The sequence below is a fragment of the Mustela putorius genome, unplaced genomic scaffold, assembly GCF_011764305.1.
Source record: "Mustela putorius furo isolate JIRA1106 unplaced genomic scaffold, ASM1176430v1.1 tig00001680_pilon_pilon_pilon, whole genome shotgun sequence".
Lineage (NCBI taxonomy): Eukaryota > Metazoa > Chordata > Mammalia > Carnivora > Mustelidae > Mustela > Mustela putorius.
The window spans coordinates 628,411-649,477 of NW_025421840.1; the positions used below are offsets into that span (position 1 = coordinate 628,411).

The window sequence follows — 21,067 nt, forward strand, 5'->3', positions numbered from 1 at the left end:
TTAGTGATGCGCCTGGAGCAAGGCTATGCTTTGAAATGCCATCTGATGTGTTTCCTTTCTAGGCCATTCCCCTCTCCATTCCTCCTCTGCACTTGCCACGGCATTCAGCAAGGCTTGTCACTAGGTCCTCGTGTCCCAGGGAAGGGAGAGCACTCCGATCACTGGAGCCGAGACTTAGTACTCACTTTTGAGCCTCAAATTAGGCTTTTAGAAACTCTTAGCAAAAGAGCAATTTTAAAAGAAGAAACGTTTTTTTTTTTTTTTTTCCGAACTTCTCAAGCTAGGTTTTATCACATTCAACACAGATTAAAGTGTGCTTTTGAGTGAGAAAGAATCTGATTAAAAAAGCCAATTCTTGCCACACAACAAGGATGGAAATAAGGAAACCTTTCTGTCAACGGGGTGTGAAAAAGAGAGAGAGAGAGAGAAGAAGAAAACAAATGTGGAGAGAAAACAAAAAGAGAAAATGGCAGAAAGGAGATTGGGGTGCGAAAGAGACAGAGTAGAAACAGCCACACACACACCCCGACCCCGGCCCCACGTCTGCATGGTGTGCAGATCCAGGACTTGGGGAGAACAAGGAGCTGCCACGTGGTTGGCAGGAAGCCAGCGGAGGGAGCAACGTCGGATCTGAGAGAAGTTCCCCTGAGTCTCTTGAAATCCAGGATTGTAAATATGCCCGTCATCTTTCCTTCTCCTTAACCTGCAGGACACTCTCCCCTGACGGCCACGGTCAGGACGCTTGTTACACATCCTCATCTGAACTCTGGGACTCGGGAACCCTGATCTCTTAACCTTAGCTTTCAAATGATTCACCAATCTATGCGTGCAATTATATTGTTAGGCCTTATTTTCCCGTCTCCAAAGGAGCATCGTTTTTGGAAATGCGATGTGGGTCTGGGCATGAATATCACTCTACCCGATACGTACGTCATACTTAGGAATTAAAAAAGTTTCCCGATTTTTATAGGGACACTTAGAAACTGTAGGTGGCTTGAAATATTCCCTACTGATGTGCATCCTCTTGTCTGAAATAATGTATTCGATGGAAGCAAATGATCTGCTGAAGGGTCTTCTTCATCTTAATAACTTGCAGCCTTATCTCGTTCCTCCGGTGCTTTTCCAATTACCGCCAGCGCTCGATCATTGGAGCGCACAGCACTTTACCTGAATGGCTCTTGCGGTGGGCTTACCTTTCTGCCTTCTCACCTGTCCTGAGACCCTCCTCAGAAGTTGCTGAGGCTGGAGTCGAGCAGGTAGAGAGAGAGCGCGGACTACGGACAAGCCCCGTCTGGCTGTTCGACTCTCGCAAGATCCCCTTGACCTCAGTCTCCCTTGAAGCCTCTGACCGCCCGAGTCCCCAAGCCTTGTCCTGGACTCGTCTTGCTCTTTCTAAACATTCGCCCTCACTTACCTCATTAGTTTCCACGGCACGGGATACAGGTGACCTGCTTCCATACAGACAGCCACATCTCCAGCTGGGACCTTCCTTCTATGGCCCAGATGTTGATATCTAATTGTTTACTTGATAGAAGCATTAACTGTTTCTTGAGCACCTCAAGTATGGCTTTTTAAAAATGGAACTTTCGATCACTCCCACCAGCAAAAACATGTTCTTCAATTTACCTGTTGTTTAAGCCAGAAAGCTGGCTGACAGTCATCCTGCTACATCTCACCCTCCCCCTCTCTCTCTCTCTCCCCCTCTCCCTCTCTCCTCTCAATAATTTCTATTTTGGGGGATGCCTGGGTGGCTCAGTCAGGGAAGGATCTGCTTTCAGCTCAGGCCATGATCCCAGGGTCCTGGGATCGAGCCCCATAGCTGGGTCCCCGCTCAGCCGGGAGCCTCCTTCTCCCTCTGCCTGTTCTGCCTGCCCTCCCCCTGCTTGTGTGCGCTCATGTTCTGTCTCTGTCTCTCTCTCTCTCTCTGGCAAATAAATAAAATCTTTTTTAAAAAATAATTTCTATTCTTTCTATCAAATGTATCTGAAACTCATTCACCGTGTTTCCCTTGCCAGCACGCTAATTCTTGGAACCATCATCTTCATTCAGGCTCTACATTCCCTCTCTGCTCCCATCTCATCGACTCTAACCTGCTCTTCCAATAACAGCCAGAGTGATCTGTTAAAAACAGAAATTGGATTCTGTTGCTTCCCTGAATGGACTCTTTCCACGCTTTCTGTCCTGCCTTACACCTCCCTCAGGACCTCACCCTGCACAGAGGGGCTCCCCAGCCTGACCCCCCCACCCCGCCTTGGTCAGCTGGGTCTGCTTCCTGAGCCCACCGAGTTCTTTTTCACCTTAGAACCTGTGGACCATTGGCTACATCTCCCTGCAATTGCCCCCCCCCGGCCCTTGCCCCCAGGCTCCCCCACCAGGCTCCCCCTCCCACCCCAGCTCTTTCATCTTTTAGGGCCTGTTGAAGTATCAGTTGATCCGAGGCTGCCCCCGGCCCATTCTGACGCCGTCCTTCCTAGGAATGTTGAACATGACTGACTGTTGATTCAAATCTCCTGCCTCTCCCATTGAGTTTTTATTTTTTATTTTTTTCTATGTTATCTCTGTTACAGTCTCTGGAGGTCAAGGCCAGGTCTGTAGTATTCACCAGGAACAAGCTTATGGGCTAGGGTCCAGAGTAAGCGGGGGCATGTTTATTGAATGGGTGAGTGAGTGAATGAATGAGTGAGTGAGTGAATGAATGAGTGAGGGAACAGATGCACTTGGGTGACGCCCACTGCTGCCGTAGGAGTTAGCTAGGAAATACTTACCAATACAAGCTCATCTCAGAGAAGGTTTTTTCCCAGATTTAAATCCCCTTTCATTCCGCACCCGTACACACACACACACACACACACACACACACACCCCTCCACCACCACCACCCCCACAGATCCCGCATTCCTTATTAAACAGTTGGGGCTGTTCTCTGCAAAAGTGGGAACTTCTAATTTGCAAACTTGACTTTTAATGGCAGTTCAGAAGTATTTGTCCGGGGATCTAATGATTATTTCTTCCAGGCCTTGAGGCAACGGGCTTCAGGCCCTTCGCTAAGTACCTGTGTCCTGCCCCAGCCAATGACACCAGGTGGTCCAATGTGGAATTTGTTCTGGAATAATACCCAAGGCTTTCCAGTCCCCAGCATTACTAGGAACAGTAGCTCAGGCAAATACCAGAATTACTAGGCCCTCCCTAGGATGGTGCGGAGGTGAGAGGCAGTGCGGGAAACCAAATGCATCATGGACTGGGAGAGAGGAATTCTAAAGATCATTAACTGTGTCAGCAGAGGAGGCAAGAGGCATAGCAAGCCCCTGTGGGGTGATTGTGGTTGCCTAAGAGCTCGGTCCCTGCAGATCGGCACTGTGCATAAAGCACACCCTTTCCACTCAGTGTCCCATCTGGAAGCATCCGCAACATCATAGACTGGTTATCAGTGCACAAGTCCCAGGCTGTGAGCTTGTGAAGGATATCAGCTCTGTCTTTTTCCTGAGTTTAGCACCACGCTGGATGAAATGAACTGTCCACAGATAAGGCAATGTGGTAAAGGTGCCTCCACTGCTTGCCTCTTTTACCCAGAATACAGAAAGGGTGTTAAACACTTGCACAGCACAAAGAGGTGACTGATAGCTGTAACCAAGGACCCCTCAAATGGGTGGGTGTCTGAAAACAAGAGAAATTGGTTTTCTCATAGTCTTGGAGGCCGTAGATCTGATATCAAGGTGGCCTCAGGGCCGTGTGCCCTCTGAGGGCTCAAAAGAAACTTCTTCTTACTTCTTCCATCTTCTGGCTGTTGTAGTCTTTGGTGTTCCTTGGCTTGTAGTTACCTTATTCCAAAGTCTGTCTCATTGTCACATGGTGTTGTGTCTGTGTGTCCACGTTCCCCATTTTAGAGGACACCAGTCATTGGATTTGGACCCATCCTAATTCAGTTGGACTCTCCTAAGCTTGATTATATCGCAAAGAGCCTATTTTTCAATAAGGTCACATTTACACGTTCTGGGTAGATAGGAATTTTGTGAGAACAACTCTTCAGCCCAGTACAGTAGGTTCACTTGGGTTCACATGTATCAGGTAATACCTTGAGAGTGTTTCTGAGTTGTATTCGACAACAACCTTATGCTCACAGCAGTAGAGGAAATAACTAAATTGGAGAATTTAAGCAGACCTGTACAAAAAATTGCAGAGATTTGTCAAAGTTTATACTTCGATTAACATTCTTTCTGCATGCAGGAAACAGGAACAGACCCCAGGCTTGGGCATGTTAAGTCCTGATTTGTCCCCTTGCTTGGTCACTCCTTTGGACGTGTCATCTGTCAGCTTCGTTCTAGGAGGTTCCCACATTCCTTTTTCTTCCTCCTTTCTCGCCTGTCACTTTGGTGGAGGGGTCAGTATCCTTCCTCCATAAAGGGCCGCAGCGTGAATACTCAGGTTTTGTGAGCCAGCAGTGGCCGGAGACAGTGTGTCAACAAATCAGCACAGCCGTGTTTGAGGAAGACCTCATTTATGGATGCACATGTGTGCATTTTATGTAAATTCTGTGAAATATTAATCTTATTCTGATTCTTCTACCCATTTAAGACTGTAATGAGCATTGAGGACTGTATAACAAGGAGGTGGGCCAGAGTCTCCGGTCCTCGCCAGGTCCTCTCTCAGATGATCCGCCTGCCTTCACCTCACCTTGTCTAGCTCGGAGCATGTTCTGCACGCTGTAAAATGCCCCCCGTCTCTTTTCTCTCCCCACTTTCTGCCCTTTCCCTGTCTGTCTGTCTTCCTTCCTCCTGTGTGCACTTGCAGTCTCTCTCCACCCCTCCCCCTCATTACTATGTTTCCAAAATAAATACCCACTGCATCTAAATCATATTTGACAATTGTACATTAATTATGTTAACCATTTCCCATTTTCTAAAAATTGAGGGTGAATGATAATAAGTCATGGGAATACTCGTGAGATGGCCATTCCCTCATTCAAGATTAAGAAATAAGCTTTAAAATCCCTACATAAAATGAATACAAATTGTAATCATCCCTTGGTTAATGTTTGAAGCATGTGTTTTCTCTGCTGAGTGATCAGCCTGCAAATCTATCCAACATGAGACCACCATACAGAGTCCTGGGTGCCCGTTACGCAGCTTCAAAGTCGCCACTGATAACTGATGTTGTTTGACTGGTCTCTGTCCCTCCCATCATGGAATACTTGCAAGCAAGTCCCAGACCTCCGTGGTATTTTAGCCTGTATCTATTAAAGATCATGGTTCTTTTTCAAAAAGCATATCTACAATCATATTATCATAGCTGAAAAACAGTCATAACTAACTTTAAATATGGTGTTCAGTTTCCCCAGTTGTTTCATGTCCGGGCAGCCTCCATGTCATGGGTCCCCATATATGAATTAACTTTATCATGCCCAGTATGACTTCATACTGAGCACCTGTGTCAGGTGCTCTGTTAGACAATAAGTAAGGATTAAGCAATGACAGTGATGCCTTCTTTGCCCTCGCTGACCTAACAAGGTTGTGGCTACCAAAAAAAAAAAAAAAAAAAAAAAAAAAAAAGTTACAGGTATGATACGAGAAACGCGAAGCCACTGGTAAACATAGATTTTTAGGGGAGCTGACGGAGATGGATGGACATCTAACTTGAACTTGGTACTGGGGCTTGGGCAGTGTATTCTGCCAAGTGCTTAACATCCGAACCCTGATGGACTGAGATGTGCTTGGGCAGGCAGCAGCGCTCCTGGCCCGGGGCAGAATTTGCTGCACGACGAGACTCAACCTAGGATTTAGGAAGCTCCACAGAGAATCATTTTTAAAAAGTGAAATCACCAAAAGCGTTTGTACTTCTGTTAAAATTAAAGTGAGAACACCAATTTTAGTCCCTTTGAATATGTTAACTCTGATATGTTAAGGGTTCCTTTCCCTAAAAAGTTATTTCTAGCTAATTATCCTTACCAAGGAACTTAATCTGTCAGACTGTCTTGCTAATGGTCCTCACAATGGGGGCTGCTTCAGGGAATAGAAACGGAGTTAATGGGGAAAATTAAATACTTAGAGGGCGTGATTATTTGGGGATTTTCTTCTAAGGTGATAAATGTTATCTGTATCACATTTTTTTCTCTTTCCTTCTTTCTTTTTCTTTCTTAAATTAAGCCCCATGCTTGGGTTAGAAGAGAAGAAGGGCCCCAAATCTTCTAATGGGAAGTTGCTTACACCATGGCCCTTCTAGCCCTTAAAGAGGGAAACTGCTAGGATATGTTTGATTTCCCAAAATTTCAGGGAGCAGACAGTGGTGTGAGCTTGGGTCAACATGAAAGGAAGGGCCATTTGTTAAGATTCTGTTCTGTGAATAGCAAATCAAACTGTCATTTCCACTTGTATGTTTTCTGCTACATCAAAGCTTTTTAGATAGAAACTTCAGAAACAGTGTCATTTCTCAAGTTAGCCTGTTACAAGGTAGGTTTCAACTAAGTACTAGCAGAAAATAAAATTCCCCAACAATAAAATACATATAAAATATAACACTAGAGAATGTTAAAGTGTTACATACGTTAAAGAACTTGGTGTAGGTTGTAAATGGGTTTAGATTTTATAGAGTAAATCTTATTGCTTGAATTATTCTGGCAGTTGCCTGAAAATTAGCAGTTACTTTTTTTTTTTTTTTTTAAGATTTTCTGTATTTATTTGTCAGAGCACAAGCAGAGGGAGAGGCAGGCTCCCTGCTGAGCAGAGAGCCCAATGTGGGACTCAACCCCAGGACCCTGGGATCATGACCCAAGCCCAAGGCAGACGCTTAACCAACTGAGCCACCCAGGCTTCCTAGCAGTTACATTTTTGGCTTGTACTGTAATTGCTTATTTTATGAACCTCCTCCCACTGGCTCTTTGGTGGCTTTCAGTGACCATTATTCATCCTCATGTGCCCAGGGCCTAGAACAGTGCACATTGTTCATTAATGAGACCTCCTCTGCTTCCGACACTCTTTCCGGGGAAGGAGGCATCCATGTACATAGCGCAGAACTCTTACTCTCTTACCGTTCAGCCTGGAAAGAAACGGTGATGGTTTTAAGATGCTCATTGCACCTTAGATATATTTTTTATGTTGCTCTTTTAAAAGTCATTGCAGTTTAATATCGTGTAAATATTGCAAGTACAATACCAGTCCTCTATAATTTCAAATATCACATTGATGGCTTCACCTATAAAGACTTTCTAAATGTGGATTTTTATTTTTTTTGAAGCTTAATATTGTAGAGCTCTCTGGTGTAAGCTATAACTCCATGAACTATCTACTTCAAACGGGTACTTTACAGGAATCACTGATGACGATAGTGATAGAGGCTTGTTGGAAGCTAAATGAAGAAAGGAATACGGTATATAATTAGCACACTATTGAACTTCTGCAGACTCCTAGGCACTATGCTAAGAATTTGAGATTTACCAGTAAAAAAGTTATTTAAAAAAAAAAAATTCTCCAACATGGTGGAGTTTGTAGTCTCTGAGGAAGGTGATGGGGGAGAGAGACAGCAGAAAATAATCATCACAAACAAGTCACTGTGTTTGTGAGGCAGTATGTGCTACAGGACAAGGGATGGGAAAGGTTAAGGGGCCCTGTGGGTGGTAGGTTTGAATAAAGCAGGCAGGGCAGGTCTCAGTGAGATTCCAGTCAAGACTCAAGAGAAGTGAAGGAGTTAGTTCCGAGACCTGGGAGAGGCACCCTGAAGACCCAGGAGGCAGCTGGGTCCCCTGACAGGGCTGCTTGTCACAGCCCAGCAACAGGTAGAGACCCGTGTTGGGGGAGTTATTATTTGAAGTGATCTTTTTTAACCTAGTGTGTGCAGTATGTTCAAGGTACTTTTCAATGAACAGGAGGTGTTATCTTTAAAAGTGCACAGGAATGGTCAGTCACCGATCCTGGAGGACATTTACTTAGCCCCAGGTTGGAACTGGGACCCGAATCTCCTCCGTTCAGTTACAAGCAACAAGAAGGGAAGTGTCGCATTTCCTTGCCATGTGGAGCAGAAGACTCCTAGTTGCCACAGAGACGGACTCCTGACTGTCAGACACACAGGCACTGCATCTCTACCCGGTGTGACAGGGAAGGGGAGAGAAGATTAGCTTGTCTAAGTATTGACATAAATGCAGTCAATACTCCAGCCGAATCGCAAAAGAATTTTAACATCCCTACAAAGGAACAAAAACATTAACAAATAACCTTCTTCCCCGAAAATAGCTAATGCCTTCTCAGGAAAAAGACACAAACAAGCTCCAGACTGTTCTTCGGGTGGGCGAGAATGATCCGCCCTTATTTATACAAGTTCGCAGCGCTCGATTTGTCATCCGTCTTCGGGCTGGAATCGTGAGCATGAAAATAATCAACACTTTCCACCACCTGCAGAACATCATCTGTACTTTCCGCCGCTCGCTTCCTTGGTGCTTCCTGCAGAGGCCCCATCTGCTTTGCATACCTTATTTCTCGACACGTGGTTTGAGCTGCTTATGCTGCCCGGGCGGCACACAGAGCCCACGTGATGAATTGTTCACGCCTCCACGGCCCGCCATTGTGCCGTGGCTTCGGGGGTACTGGGGGCTGGGCTCCGCACAAGCTTGTCCTGCTCACGTGGTGTCTGTTGGGGGAGGAAAATGGGACACCAAGTTCCTAATCATTTCAATTATGTCAGTAGGATTATACTGATGGAGGAAGGCTTCTAAACAAAATAATGATCTGTGAAAGTTCTGGTCTTTCAACTTGGAAGACTGATGAGATTTCCAGACAGATCCTTCTTCCTTCGGATATGCGTTCCTATGAGGCTGCAAAGTTTAAGTTTTGCAAAAGAAATTCTTATTAATGCTGTCACAGTTCGTTGGAGATCCTTGCTCGCGTCTTGCTCGTAGTTAATGCTCAATCTCTGATTGATGGAACCAGGATAATAGCCACTGAGACTTCTATGACCACAGAAAGCAGTTACTGGAATGCAGTTTGGGAGGAGAGATTTAAGGAGGTATACAACTGAATCCACTACTTTTATCCATCCTAAGATTTACATGCAATACGGAAAATCTTGGGTGATGCATATAGTTCGCTCCCCATTGTATTACTCTAGGAGTGAGAAACCCAAAGTCATTCCTGAAGAGTAGCTATAATAGGCAGTAGAGCTTTCAAGGAAATTGGATGGAAAGCAGTTGTTTGCTGTGCCCCTCTAAGATGCATTATATGCCAATTTAAATTTAGATAGTCAATAATTATTCTTTTTTAAAAGATTATTTCAGAGCTATATGAATACAGGTGAGGGAAAAAAGCTCTCAGATTAACAGATTGGTCCTCAGCCAGTACAGTGATGTGGTTTGAAAATCAGAAACACTTAGATGCATTTGCAGATGTGTGGGACACATACCCTTTTTCCCCACCAGATTCAGCTCAGATTGGACTTTTATTGAAATACGCTCTATAAGGTGAACTTCAGAGTATATAGGGATAACATGGAACAGAGCCAGAACGGCCATATATACATGATAAAGAAACTGGTTTCGTCCTGGGAGGAGTTATTCTTTGCTTTTTTTCACTGGTCATTTCCTGAATTTATCAGTTCCTGGTCAGAACCCCAGCCTTACAGAGAACTGAATTCTCATGAAGTGAATTACTTGAGAATTACAGATAGGATAAGGACTCAGGGTCACTGGTAGAGGCCACAGAGGGACCTTTCTGATGTGCTCATGTCAGCACAGCTAAGCAGGGTAATCTTGAAGACCCTGTTTATTGCCTCGCAGAAGGATCCGTTTCCACAGTACGCTCCATATGTGTCCCAGCATTTGAAAAATACAATTAAATCATCTGTATTGAAAACATTGTACAGTGTGACAGTTTTTAAATATGGGATGCGTGATCAGACAGATGCTGAACTCCCAGTAATCACAGAAAGCACTTGATAGCGCACTAATCCAAAGAATATTTGAAATACACTAGTTTATCAGTTCTTCGTGAAGATGGAACTATGGCAGAAATTTAGAATTTGTCGTACCTAGTAGTTTCTATTTGCATTATACACATATCTGGTAACATAGATTATATTAGCACATTACCGATATGGGAATAAGATTCTTAATTTTTCACTAGCAAAGGAAATACTAGCATAAGGAAATATGCTAGCATGTTTCTAATGCTATTGATCCTAATGCTAAATGAGACTAGCAAAGGAACATTTTTATAGTATAACTTTTCTAGATGGCGGATATCTGCAGAATTGTTAATATCCAGTAGTCACTTAAGATTTAATGGCTCATATGCAACATGCAAGCATTAAAAAATAATTTGCAAGATGCATCAATAGCAACTGCCTTATGCCACTAAAATAGAGTTTACATATTACCTTTTATAATGCCACAATCCTGTAAAAAGTTTTAAATGTTTATATACATATATATGGGGGTGTGTGTGTATTCTTTCTTTAAGCTTTCTTGAGTTATAGCTTTATTGAAATAAAGAATAGTGGGTAGAGAATAAGTTCAAGCGTGCTACATTAACTTGTTTCAGACCTTCCAATGCCAAGGGCTTCCCATCTCACACATAACCATCCCTGTTCGTCCTCAGACTGTAATTTCTACTATTCTCTCCTTCCTCACGCACTGGCCTCCTTGTGGACCTAAACAATACCAGAATATCCCAAATTAGAATGTTTTCAGTTGCACTTTCCCTGTCTGGAATACTTTTCCCCGGACATTCATGTGGCTTGATGGACAGCGACTTTATTCATTTAAAACATCACTTGGTGAGTGAAGACTGTTATAGTTTACTCTCTGTTTAAAAACGTAATCAGACTACTAACCAAAAAAATAATGTAATCAGACAAAGAAAGACAAATACCATGTGATTTCACTTGTGTGACATCACTCCTGTGGAATCTAAAAAACACACAAAACAGAAACCGATTCACAGATTCAAGAAACAAACTCGTTTACTGGATGGGGAGGGGTTGGATGATGGGCAAGATAGTTGAAGGGAATGAAGAGCTACAAACTTCCAGCTATAAAGTAAATAAATCATGGGGTGGTAATGTACAGCATGGGGAATATAGTCAATAATATTATAATGAGTACAGTGACAGATGGTAACTTGACTTGTCGTGGGGATCATTTCACAATGTATAAAAATATCAAATCACTACGATGTATACCTGAAACTAATAGGATATCGCATATCAATTATGCTTCAATTAAAAAAAGAATTCAGTCTACACCCAACCTCTTCTTCCATTCCCTGTAGTAATTATTCTCACCATTATCAGTGGCTACTTACATATATTTTAATTTTTTACTTATTATCTGTTTATCCCCCCATTATAATACAAGAGTGTAAATGGCAAAATTTGAGAATTTTTTTTTTTTCTCTGTGGCTTCCCTAGTACCTAAATCCCTATCTTTCATGTAGTGGATACTCAGCAGTGTTTGTCGAATGAGGAAATGGGCTATAAAATGAATATAAAGAAGATGGTGCCCTAAAGATTGATACTGAAAGGTGTGTGCTAAAACGCTTGGGTCTGGGCTTTGGGGCCAGGCAGTCACTAGGACGGAAATGTTAGAGACTCATCAGTTTTAACAAATTGGTTTAATACTTTTTTAAGTCATTGACAGAGACCTTTATAGGTGACCATTTTATTTTACTTGCTTAATTAATGTTTGCCCTTATGCGCATTATTTTGTGTAAATGAAAAAGGGGTCTGTGATACTTTTAAAAGGGGCCAGAGTAGAATGCTATTTCATTATGAGTTAAAGAATGGAAGTTATGGAACATTGGAATATTGCTACAGGACACGGATGAGGTCCTGAAGAGGATTTGTTTTTGTTTTTGTTTTTAAAAAATGTAAGTACAGGACACCTGAGTGGCTCAATCGGTTAAACATCTGCCTTGGGCTCAGGTCATGATCCCAGCATCTTGGGACGGAGTCCCACATAGGGCTCCTTGCTCAGCAGGGAGCCTACCTTTCCTTCTCCCTCTGCTTGCCCCTCCCCCTGGTGGCTCAGTTTCTCTCTCTCTGACAAATAAATACATAAAAACCTTTTTAAAAAATTAAAATTTAAGGGTGCCTGGGTGACTCAGTTGGTTGGGCGACTGCCTTTGGCTCAGGTCATGATCCTGGAGTCCCGAGATCGAGTCCCGCATCGGGCTCCCAGCTCCATGGGGAGGGAGTCTGTTTCTCCCTCTGACCTTCTTCCCTCTCATGCTCTCTCTCACCGTCTCTCTTTCTCAAATAAATAAATAAAATATTTTAAAAAATTGAAATTTAAAAAGGTACATAGTGATGAGTTCTCAAATGTTTTGGCAGAGACTGAGTTTAACAGAGAAGAGATGAAGCTCACCTTATTTAATTAATGGATCTTGCCTTAGGGAAAAGTAAACTTGAAGGTCCGGTGTAAATGACAACCTGGGTGTTGTCAGGTGTCACGCCCGAAAGAGAGAGAATTACTAAAACCCACGGTAGTTGCTTTGCTGTTTCCGAGGAGCTGAGGAAGACCGTCTGATCAGGCCAAAGGTGAAAGTGGAAAATCATGATCTCACGGAAAATGTGTTACTTTCTACAAGGGCACCGTGTTGAACTTGCTCTAGCTGGTTAAGAAGGGCAGGGTGAGAAGGATGCTGAGGGGCAGGCGTGCTCAACACAGGAAAGGAAACTCGAGTCTGGAGCCAAGTGGCTTGTCCAGGCTCTCGGGAAGGTCATGGCCGAGCCTGAACTTGAACCAGCATGATTCAGGATGTTCCGAGATGGCGTTATTTGTATTCTGTTGGTGTTTTCTTAATTCAAACTAATAAATCACGATTTGTATTCTGTTGATGTTTTCTTAATTCAAACTAATAAATCGCGAAGGTCTGTTACATGCTGGTTACTGTTCTAAGCACCGCGCCTCCAGCATTGAAAACAGTCCCTGCCTTCTCCCCCTCTAACCCGGGGAGCCGGACAGAAGGAAAACAAGCACTCAGAGAGAGGTGAGTACTGTGGAGGAGACAGAAATCAGCTGCGGTGGGAGGGGCAGGCAGGGGGGACAGGGGCCTGGGGGCAGCTAGCGGGAGGGGGAGGGGCGGGCCTGCGGATCTCCCAGCCAGAGTGAGAGCCAAGGCTCCAAGGAGGGGCTGCCTGAGGGGTCTGAGGAAGGCAGGGGTCCGTGTGGCCGGAGGGGGAGGAGGAGCGAGGGGGAGGTGAGGAGGGCAGGAGGGGCTGGATCACGGAGGGCCTGCAGCTGTTTCAACAACTAGATTTTCACTCGGAACAAGGCCCTGTGCCCCGAGAGGGCTTGGAGCACAGTGTCCGAATTCGGCTTATGTCTGCAGAGGCTCAGCTTGGCTGTGTGCGGAGGGTAGGTGTGAGAGCGCAGCGGGCCATGCCGTGGGTGGTTGCAAAGTTTTGTACGATGGGTGCAGGAGGAGGCAGGGGCTTTGACCAGAGCAGGGAGTCGGGGTGGGGGGGTGAGGGTCAGGGGTGCTCAGATTCTGCACGGAGAGGGTAGAGCAGACAGGATTCACAGATGGGTTGGATGAGGAGTGTAGAAGAAACGGGGGGACGTCGTGGGGACCCCATGGCTTTGTCCGGAGCAGCTGGAAGAGGAGAGCTGCCCTTTCCTAAAAGAAGGAAAACTGCTTGAGAGGCAAGTTCAGAAAGTCTCCTTTAATCTGCAGCGCTCTCTCGTGCTCTCTGTTCCCTCGTAATTTGTAATCCATTTGTTGAAAAAAACTAGATTGTATAATTAGTAGAATTTCACACGGCACGGATTCTGCTGACCTTTCCTTAGGTCAGCAGACCTAATGACCTTAGGGTCATTTAGCATAGTCCCCTCCCCCCAAATATGCACTATGTTCAGTGCATGTTTCCTCGAAGCTGGCAGTCGGGGCATTAAGCTTGGTGAAATCCACGTTTGATTTTGTGCACACTGCTTCCCAGGCCGTGCTGTAGCCTCCCGCCGCAAGGCTCATGTGCTCCGGTTTGACTCCAGGTTATATTAGCAGCTGTGGAGAGCCATTGCTTGGAGCCTCCTTGTTAGAAGTTACAAAATGATGGTCCTCTTATCCCGTCACGTAGTCCTCATTTATGAGTTGAAATATTTCCGTAGAGAGAACGTGAGCTACGTGACTGTTCCTACAGGTAAGGCCAAATGCTGGTTTCTTCATTCTTATTTCCTGATATCCAAAATAACGAGTTAGTTCCTTGGCATGTTCCAAGATTGAACCTTTCTTTGTATTTTAATGAACTGCTGGAATTAAACATCCCTGATGTATTTTATTCCATCGCAGGAGAATCTTAAGGATGTTAAAATCATCCTTCTCCATTCCTGGAGCTTTTCCAACTGCCCTCTGTTGCCAATAGCTTATTTGTTTCTGTGCGACATTATGTTCCAGGCTTATCTCGTGCCTTTCCAGCCCTGAAATCAGTCACTTCACCCGACAGCCCAGTTTCTCTTAATGAAGAATCATATTGAGTGATGACAGTATGATGCTACAGGTTGTACTTGTTTGGGGCCTTTTCCAGTGGACGGAGCTAGGACATAGGTCTACATTTTTTCAAAAAGAAAAATTATGGGTTCCTAGTGATGTTTCTAATTCAAATTCAGGAGTATGTAGGGTTATAATTTAACCTCATCAATCTTATATTCGCTTTTTCCTTTTCACACATTGAAATTTTCAGGGTCCAAAGGATCAGGGTAATTACTCATTTGTATTGTTGCCCACGTAGAGAGCATTTCAGTAACAGAGAAGGCAGGGTCCGATTTTATCTGAAAGGTCACGGTGAAAGGGACATTTGTGGACAAGAGGAGGGTGCGTATTCTGATCAGAGCAAACAGCATACACAGAGATTCGGAGGCTGGAGAGAGCACAGTCCATTTCAGAAAGCAGATGCTGTTGCACCGGAGTGATGGGTTAGGGGGAATCAGGAAGGGAGTCTGAACATGGTGAACCTTGCTTTCAGGGCTGCAGCCAGAGACACAAGCTGTTCCCTGTGCTTAGGAGGTATCTTGCATTTAGTATTTTTGTTTGTTTTTTTAAAGATTTATTTATTTATTTTAAAGAGAAGGGGGGAGGGAGAGAGAGAATCCTGAAGCTGACCACCTCCCCAACCCCCACCCCTCCCACACACACCCCCCTACACGGAACCCGATGCTGGGCTCGATCTCACCACTCTGAGATCATGGCTGGAGCTGAAATCAAGAGTCAGCCACCTAACCTACAGACGGAGCCACCCAGGCAGCCCTTGCATTTGTTCTTAATAAAAAGTCTTTCTTTCTGCTTTGTCTATAAAGGAGAACGTGCAGGACAGAGCCTAAAGGATGGAGATCCGTAACTCAATTCTACTACCCCAGTTCAGGGGAAGTGCGGCTCCATTATCTCCTTCCACTCAATGAAGTGCATGCATACTAATGACCCTTTCCTGGTGTTTTTCTCTGCACAGAGGACAAAGTGTGGACCATAGTGTCTCACGACTTGCAGATGCAGACCACGGTGGTGGGCTACAGCCCAGAGAAGTACTCGGTGACACAGCTCGTGTACAGCGCCTCCATGGACCAGATCAGCGCCGTCACCAGCAGCGCCGAGCACTGTGAGCAGTACGTCTCCTATTTCTGCAAGATGTCGAGGTTGTTGAACACCCCAGGTAGGCTGAGAATGGAGTGTTACTTTTAATTACGATCTCAGCTGGTGCTCGGAATTGCCGAAACAGTCCAACAGGTGCGACTTATTATCCTATAGTCCAGTCTCCAAAGTGCAGGCAGCTGTGAAAAAAAGCAAACCATCACTTGGTTTTTCTGGGGAATGAAACTAAGAAAGTACAATTTTCAAAAGAAAATTCCATTGTTTTCAGCTTACAGATTTTTCTAGTTTTCGGTGCACGTATGTGTGTCTGAGTGTTTCTGATGCTTAATTATCCGTCCTTGCTTTGGGCGAACGTGTATCAGAGCCTCTTGTGAACTTTCAAGTCATACCTTCTGAGTTCAGCTGTCTTTAACGTAAAGCTAAAAGCATTCTAAAGGCTGCCGCCGGTAAATAACATGCAGAGTGGCGATAAAATTTAGAGCTCTTTGTTGTCTATAGTCATTTAACAGTATCTACTTGTCTCAAGTTTGCCCTAATTTTTTTTTGATGATGGCTTCTTTTTTGCGATGCCTTAGAGGGGGGTGTGTGTGTGTGTGTGTGTGTGTGTGTGTTTGGGGTGTAGAAAATAAAGAGTTTCCAAAGGATACACTAGAAGTATTTTTTCCAAGAGATCCATATGCTTTGGGTTTCTTGGCAGCAGATTCAAGATGTTGACAGAAAATGAAATCCCTCAGTCTCTAGTCTAACAGAGCATGTAGAAATAAAGCATGTGCTCCGAGTCAGAAAAACAAATGCGCACACTTTTCAGCCTTGCCGCTCTCCAGGTGTGACTTTGGTGGAGTTAATGAGACTCTTAAGCCTCAAGAGCTAGTGTCTTCTTCATTCAAATAGGGATCATAATGCCTACTGCAAAGTGAGTGAGCATTTCATAGGGTCATGTACTAAATGCTTACTGTAGGGTTTGATGCCCATAAGGATTTCACTAATAGCAAGGAGTGTATTGATTATTTTTAATATTGGGCACCTTGAGAAGTGACATCATGCTATTCACAGACCAAGGGTCTATTTGCTGCCCCTAAATCAGTGTTGGATTGGAGGCGATGCTGGTGTGGAATATTTATGAAGAAGAGTTATATAAAACATTGTCTATGATATTTTAAAGATTTGAGTGTTCTTTTAATGTGCAAAGCCTTGTGCTGAAATGATAGATGAGTGTGACCTATGGACTCTAAGAAAGTAAAATCTGTAAATTGTGGACATGATTGGTTCAGACAATTAGTGCTTCTGCTGTTTGAGGAAAGGGAGGTGATCATGGCTGGGGTGCTGAGGTGGTGCTAAGAGGCAGAAAGACGATTTGAGGATGTTGAAAGAGGGTCAGTGAAAGTCTGGAGATAGGGCTTTTTAGAAGATAATTAAGGTTAAATGTGTTCATAAAGCTGGTGAGATAGGTGGCCTTAGAAAAAGACAAAAAGTGAGGGGCGCCTGGGTGGTTCAGTGGGTTAAAGCCTCTGCCTTTGGCTCGGGTTGTGATCTCAGGGTCATGGGATCGAGTCCTGCATTGGGCTCCCTGCTCGGTGGGGAGCCTGCTTCCTCCTCTCTCTTTCTCTCTCTCTCTCTGCCTGCTTGTGATCTCTCTCTGTCAAATAAATACATTTAAAAAAAAAAAAAAGACAAAAAGTGAGCTGTTTGTCTCTCCCCCGTGAGGACCCAGTGAGAAGGCAACCACGTGCAAGCCAGGACGAGAGCCCTCACCAGAAACCAAGATGGCTGGCAACGTGATCTTGGACTTCCAGCCTCCAAAATCATGACACAAATGTGTGTTGCATAAGCCTCCTCACCCCCCAAGCTGGTACGTTGCCCTAGCAGCCTGAATGAATTAATAACATGAGTTCCCAGGCAATGACTTTGAAAACCACTGCCGTGGGCCATGGACAGCTTTCCAAGCCCTACAACCCAGCTGTTCTCCCCTGCACTTGCACTCATCATCATTGCATTTTGACTGGATCCTGTTTTCCATGCCGGGAAAAGTCAGCGAAGGATAATGGAGAATACACCGGGTGTATTGTACACACCGGGCACTGGGTGCAATTAACAACTTCCATTGACTAGTCGGCACCAAGTTTCATGAGTGAATGCTCGTTACTGAGGTGTGTTCCAAAGATCTCCGTCGATTAGTCTTCAGTCATGGGGGTGCGGATGAGGGTGAGGGCAAACTGCTGACAAGAAAAATAACTTGGGGGACGCCTGGGTGGCTCAGTTGGTTAAGCAGCTGCCTTCAGCTCCGGTCATGATCCCAGCGTCCTGGGATCGAGTCTCACATCAGGCTCCTTGCTCAGCAGGGAGCCTGCTTCTCTCTCTGTCTCTTCCTGCCTCTCTGTCTGTATGTGCTTGCTCTCTCTCTCTCTCTCTCTCTCTGACAAATAAATAAATAAAAATAAAAAAAGAAAGAAAAATAACTTGGTACCATCAACTTTATTTTCTTCCATTCTTCTCATAGACTCCAAGTCAACTCTTGCTTTTTGAATTTTGCTGTGGTGGTTACAAAACACAATGTGACTTCTAAACAAGTTCAATTTACAGTTTGGGCACGAGGAGAATTAGGTTGGAGGGAAGCAGAAGAGTTTGCCTCTAGCGCCCCTAGTCTTGCTCTGCATTCCTTCCCTCTTCCATCTTGGGTGCCCTCCGCGTCCTCCCCGCAGCCACCAAGAGGCCTCACACCCTTCCGACGCTCTTTTTCAAAACCAGAGGGTTTCTAAAAGATCAGGAAAAATAGGATAAATTTTTTAAACAGGATTTCAGTTACATTTTCTACTCATAAGCTAAACCTACTTCTTGTCAATCTCCAGACGCCTTTTCAGGGAGAATAAATACTAAATTAGAATCATGAGTTAATTGCTAATCTGCACAATAGCAGATTATTTTCTTGTGATTCCAGACATTGTGTTTCCAGGCCTTTGTAGATGATTATTGCACTTAATAGATGGTACTTTGAAAATAAGTATATCATATGCCGCTTGCCTGTATGTACATGTATATGTATATAATTTTCATTCACAGAAGATTAGTGCTTAATAAATGTTTGCTGATTAGAATAAAATGAAAGTACATAATTTTAAATATTCATCCTACCTGAGGCAGTTGTTTTAAACAAGTGTGTGCGTCCCAGTGTTTAGGTTTGTCAGAATGCTGATTCCAGGGCCATACTCCTAGAAGTCTCATTTGATAGAACTTGGTTGGGGCCAGGAATGTTTGCTTTTAAAAAGCCATTCGTGGGTAGGTCTGTGATCCAAGCACTAAGAAACACCATCTTTTTTTTTTTTTTTTAAGATTTTTATTTATTTATTTGACACAGAGAGATCAGAAGTAGGCAGAGAGGCAGGCAAAGAGAGAGGGGGAAACAGGCTCCCTGATGAGCAGAGAGCCTGATGCGGGGCTTGATCCCAGGACTCTTAAATCATGACCTGAGCTGAAGGCAGAGGCTTAACCCACTGAGCCACCCAGGCGCCCCATAAAACACCATCTTTAATTTGCAGTGTGAAGGTCTCTCCTGTTAGGCTTTAAGATTTCAGTTCTCCATGTTGAAGAAGATTAAAGGGAATATTAGAATTTGGCCAATTAAAAGAAAATGGCATATATGATTACCTGCCCCTTCAGCTAACCTACACTGGCATTGTAGTATTTATTAATCCTTTTCATAGACCAGTCTCTAAATGTTATACGGTGTATTTTAGCCTTCTAAAGTCATCCTTCAGACTGAGTCATCCTTCATACTCCCAATTTCTGTTTCCCAGATGAGCTACTGTGTAGAACAGCTGAAGCAAGGAAAAGGAGTGGTTGGTGTAGCAAGGGTTTCTGTCTGATCATGTTCTGTGTATGTCCAAATAAGAAAGAACACAATTTAATAAAAATCCTTAATTTGCTGCTTTAAGGAGCTAATGTTTGCTGTAATTGTTTTTTTTTTTTCCCCCTCCTTCCTGGTAACATTCAATTTTAAATATCCATTTACTCGTTCTTAACTAAGACTGAATTATATTGGAACTTCTGTAGTAGTACTTGTGACATCTGTTTGAATACAAAGTATATTCATTATAGTCATGGCAATTAAAATGAATATCAAATGAGTTTGTAATAGCTATGCACTTAAAATGTTATTCTTTATTTTAAGAGCCTTACCCTCAAGAGTTCATTTGGGGCTCTATAGTTTCTAATGATACTTATGATAAAGAGTTGATTTTGTATGCATATGGACCTCATTTTTATTTTGATAAATGTGTCGCTGTACCATCCCATTAGCCAACAAATGTAGAATTAGTCATTGTTGGTTTTGCACAACTTTACAAGAGTCGTAATGTTATCTCTTCTTTTTATTACTATAAAATTTAAAAATGGAATCAATTTTAAAGTAATGGTTTTGCCATTTGTTATGGTCATATCTGTTCTTGCCATGTTACTATTAATTCAGTCGGTCTTAGTCAGCTTTGTAAAAGGTGTAGAAACAAGACAAAGTTACTTTATTCCATAGAAGATCTTGTTTGAAGGAAGGCCTACCAATTTGGGAATGAACACATTCTACCTTAACAAAGAAAAACATATGTGGGTGTCCAAAACCAAAAGGATGTTAACATGGTTTGTATTTATATCCCCAGAACTACAAATGTAGCAATATCTGAACTTAAGAAAGATAAAAATTCTTAAACAATGAAATCTACTTCTGCAATACATACTTTAAGAATCTCAGTTTGATAAGTTAGATACCAAGAGAAAGTTTCTTTAGATCCCACTTGAGAAACATCTTAGGCAGCAATCCTAAGGTGTTTAGATAAAATATTTCCCTATATTTGGATACAACCTATTAGTCTGCTTTAAATTGCTTATTTGTATATCATAGATGTGCTGGAGTCATATATTTGTTTTACAAAACATTATACTTTCTAATTAAGAAATTATTTGTTGAGGTATTTCTTCCTTACATCCATCAAGATTTATTTAACTGTAGAAGTGTAAACTTGATATGGTTCGTGCTCCTCTGACTATATTTAGGGTTGTTTTCATTGGTTTCCAGTGTTTCATTTCTTTTAATTTCTCAATGTAGTATTATTCTCATAAGTCATAGTTTTATTGCTTCTTTTGTTGGAAGAAGCAATATAAATTATCCATCCTTTTGGGTAGGTTACTGTTAGATTTTGTATCTACTGAAAAGGAATCATTTTCACAATTTTTGCCTGTAAAGTAAGCGGTGTAAAATTCAATATATTTTGATGATACTAAAATGTGATTTAATGGCATCCAAAAGACAAGAAAACATGACTCTGGTATTGTAAGTTATAACCTAGTTTTAGGAAAAAATTTCTAAACTTTGGTGAAATTATTAAGAAAGTGAATTTTCCAAGTCAGTCCTGTGCATTATAAGAAAATGTATTGTTTACCTCTTGAAACACAGATAAAAACGTTGCTTGATGGTAGCCAAAGATTAGCATTTTCATTGTGTCCTGTCAGTATATTAATCACAA

At 43.1% G+C, this 21,067-nt stretch overlaps 1 protein-coding gene across 1 annotated transcript in view; it reads left to right on the top strand.

The window, feature by feature from the left end:
* Nucleotides 1-21,067, top strand: part of CNTNAP2 (contactin associated protein 2) — a 1,133,692-nt gene that overhangs the window by 475,649 nt on the left and 636,976 nt on the right. Inside the window, exon 11 of the mRNA XM_045087941.1 lies at nucleotides 15,418-15,618. Coding sequence (XP_044943876.1) covers nucleotides 15,418-15,618 — 201 coding nt within the window. The remainder of the gene's footprint in view (nucleotides 1-15,417; nucleotides 15,619-21,067) is intronic.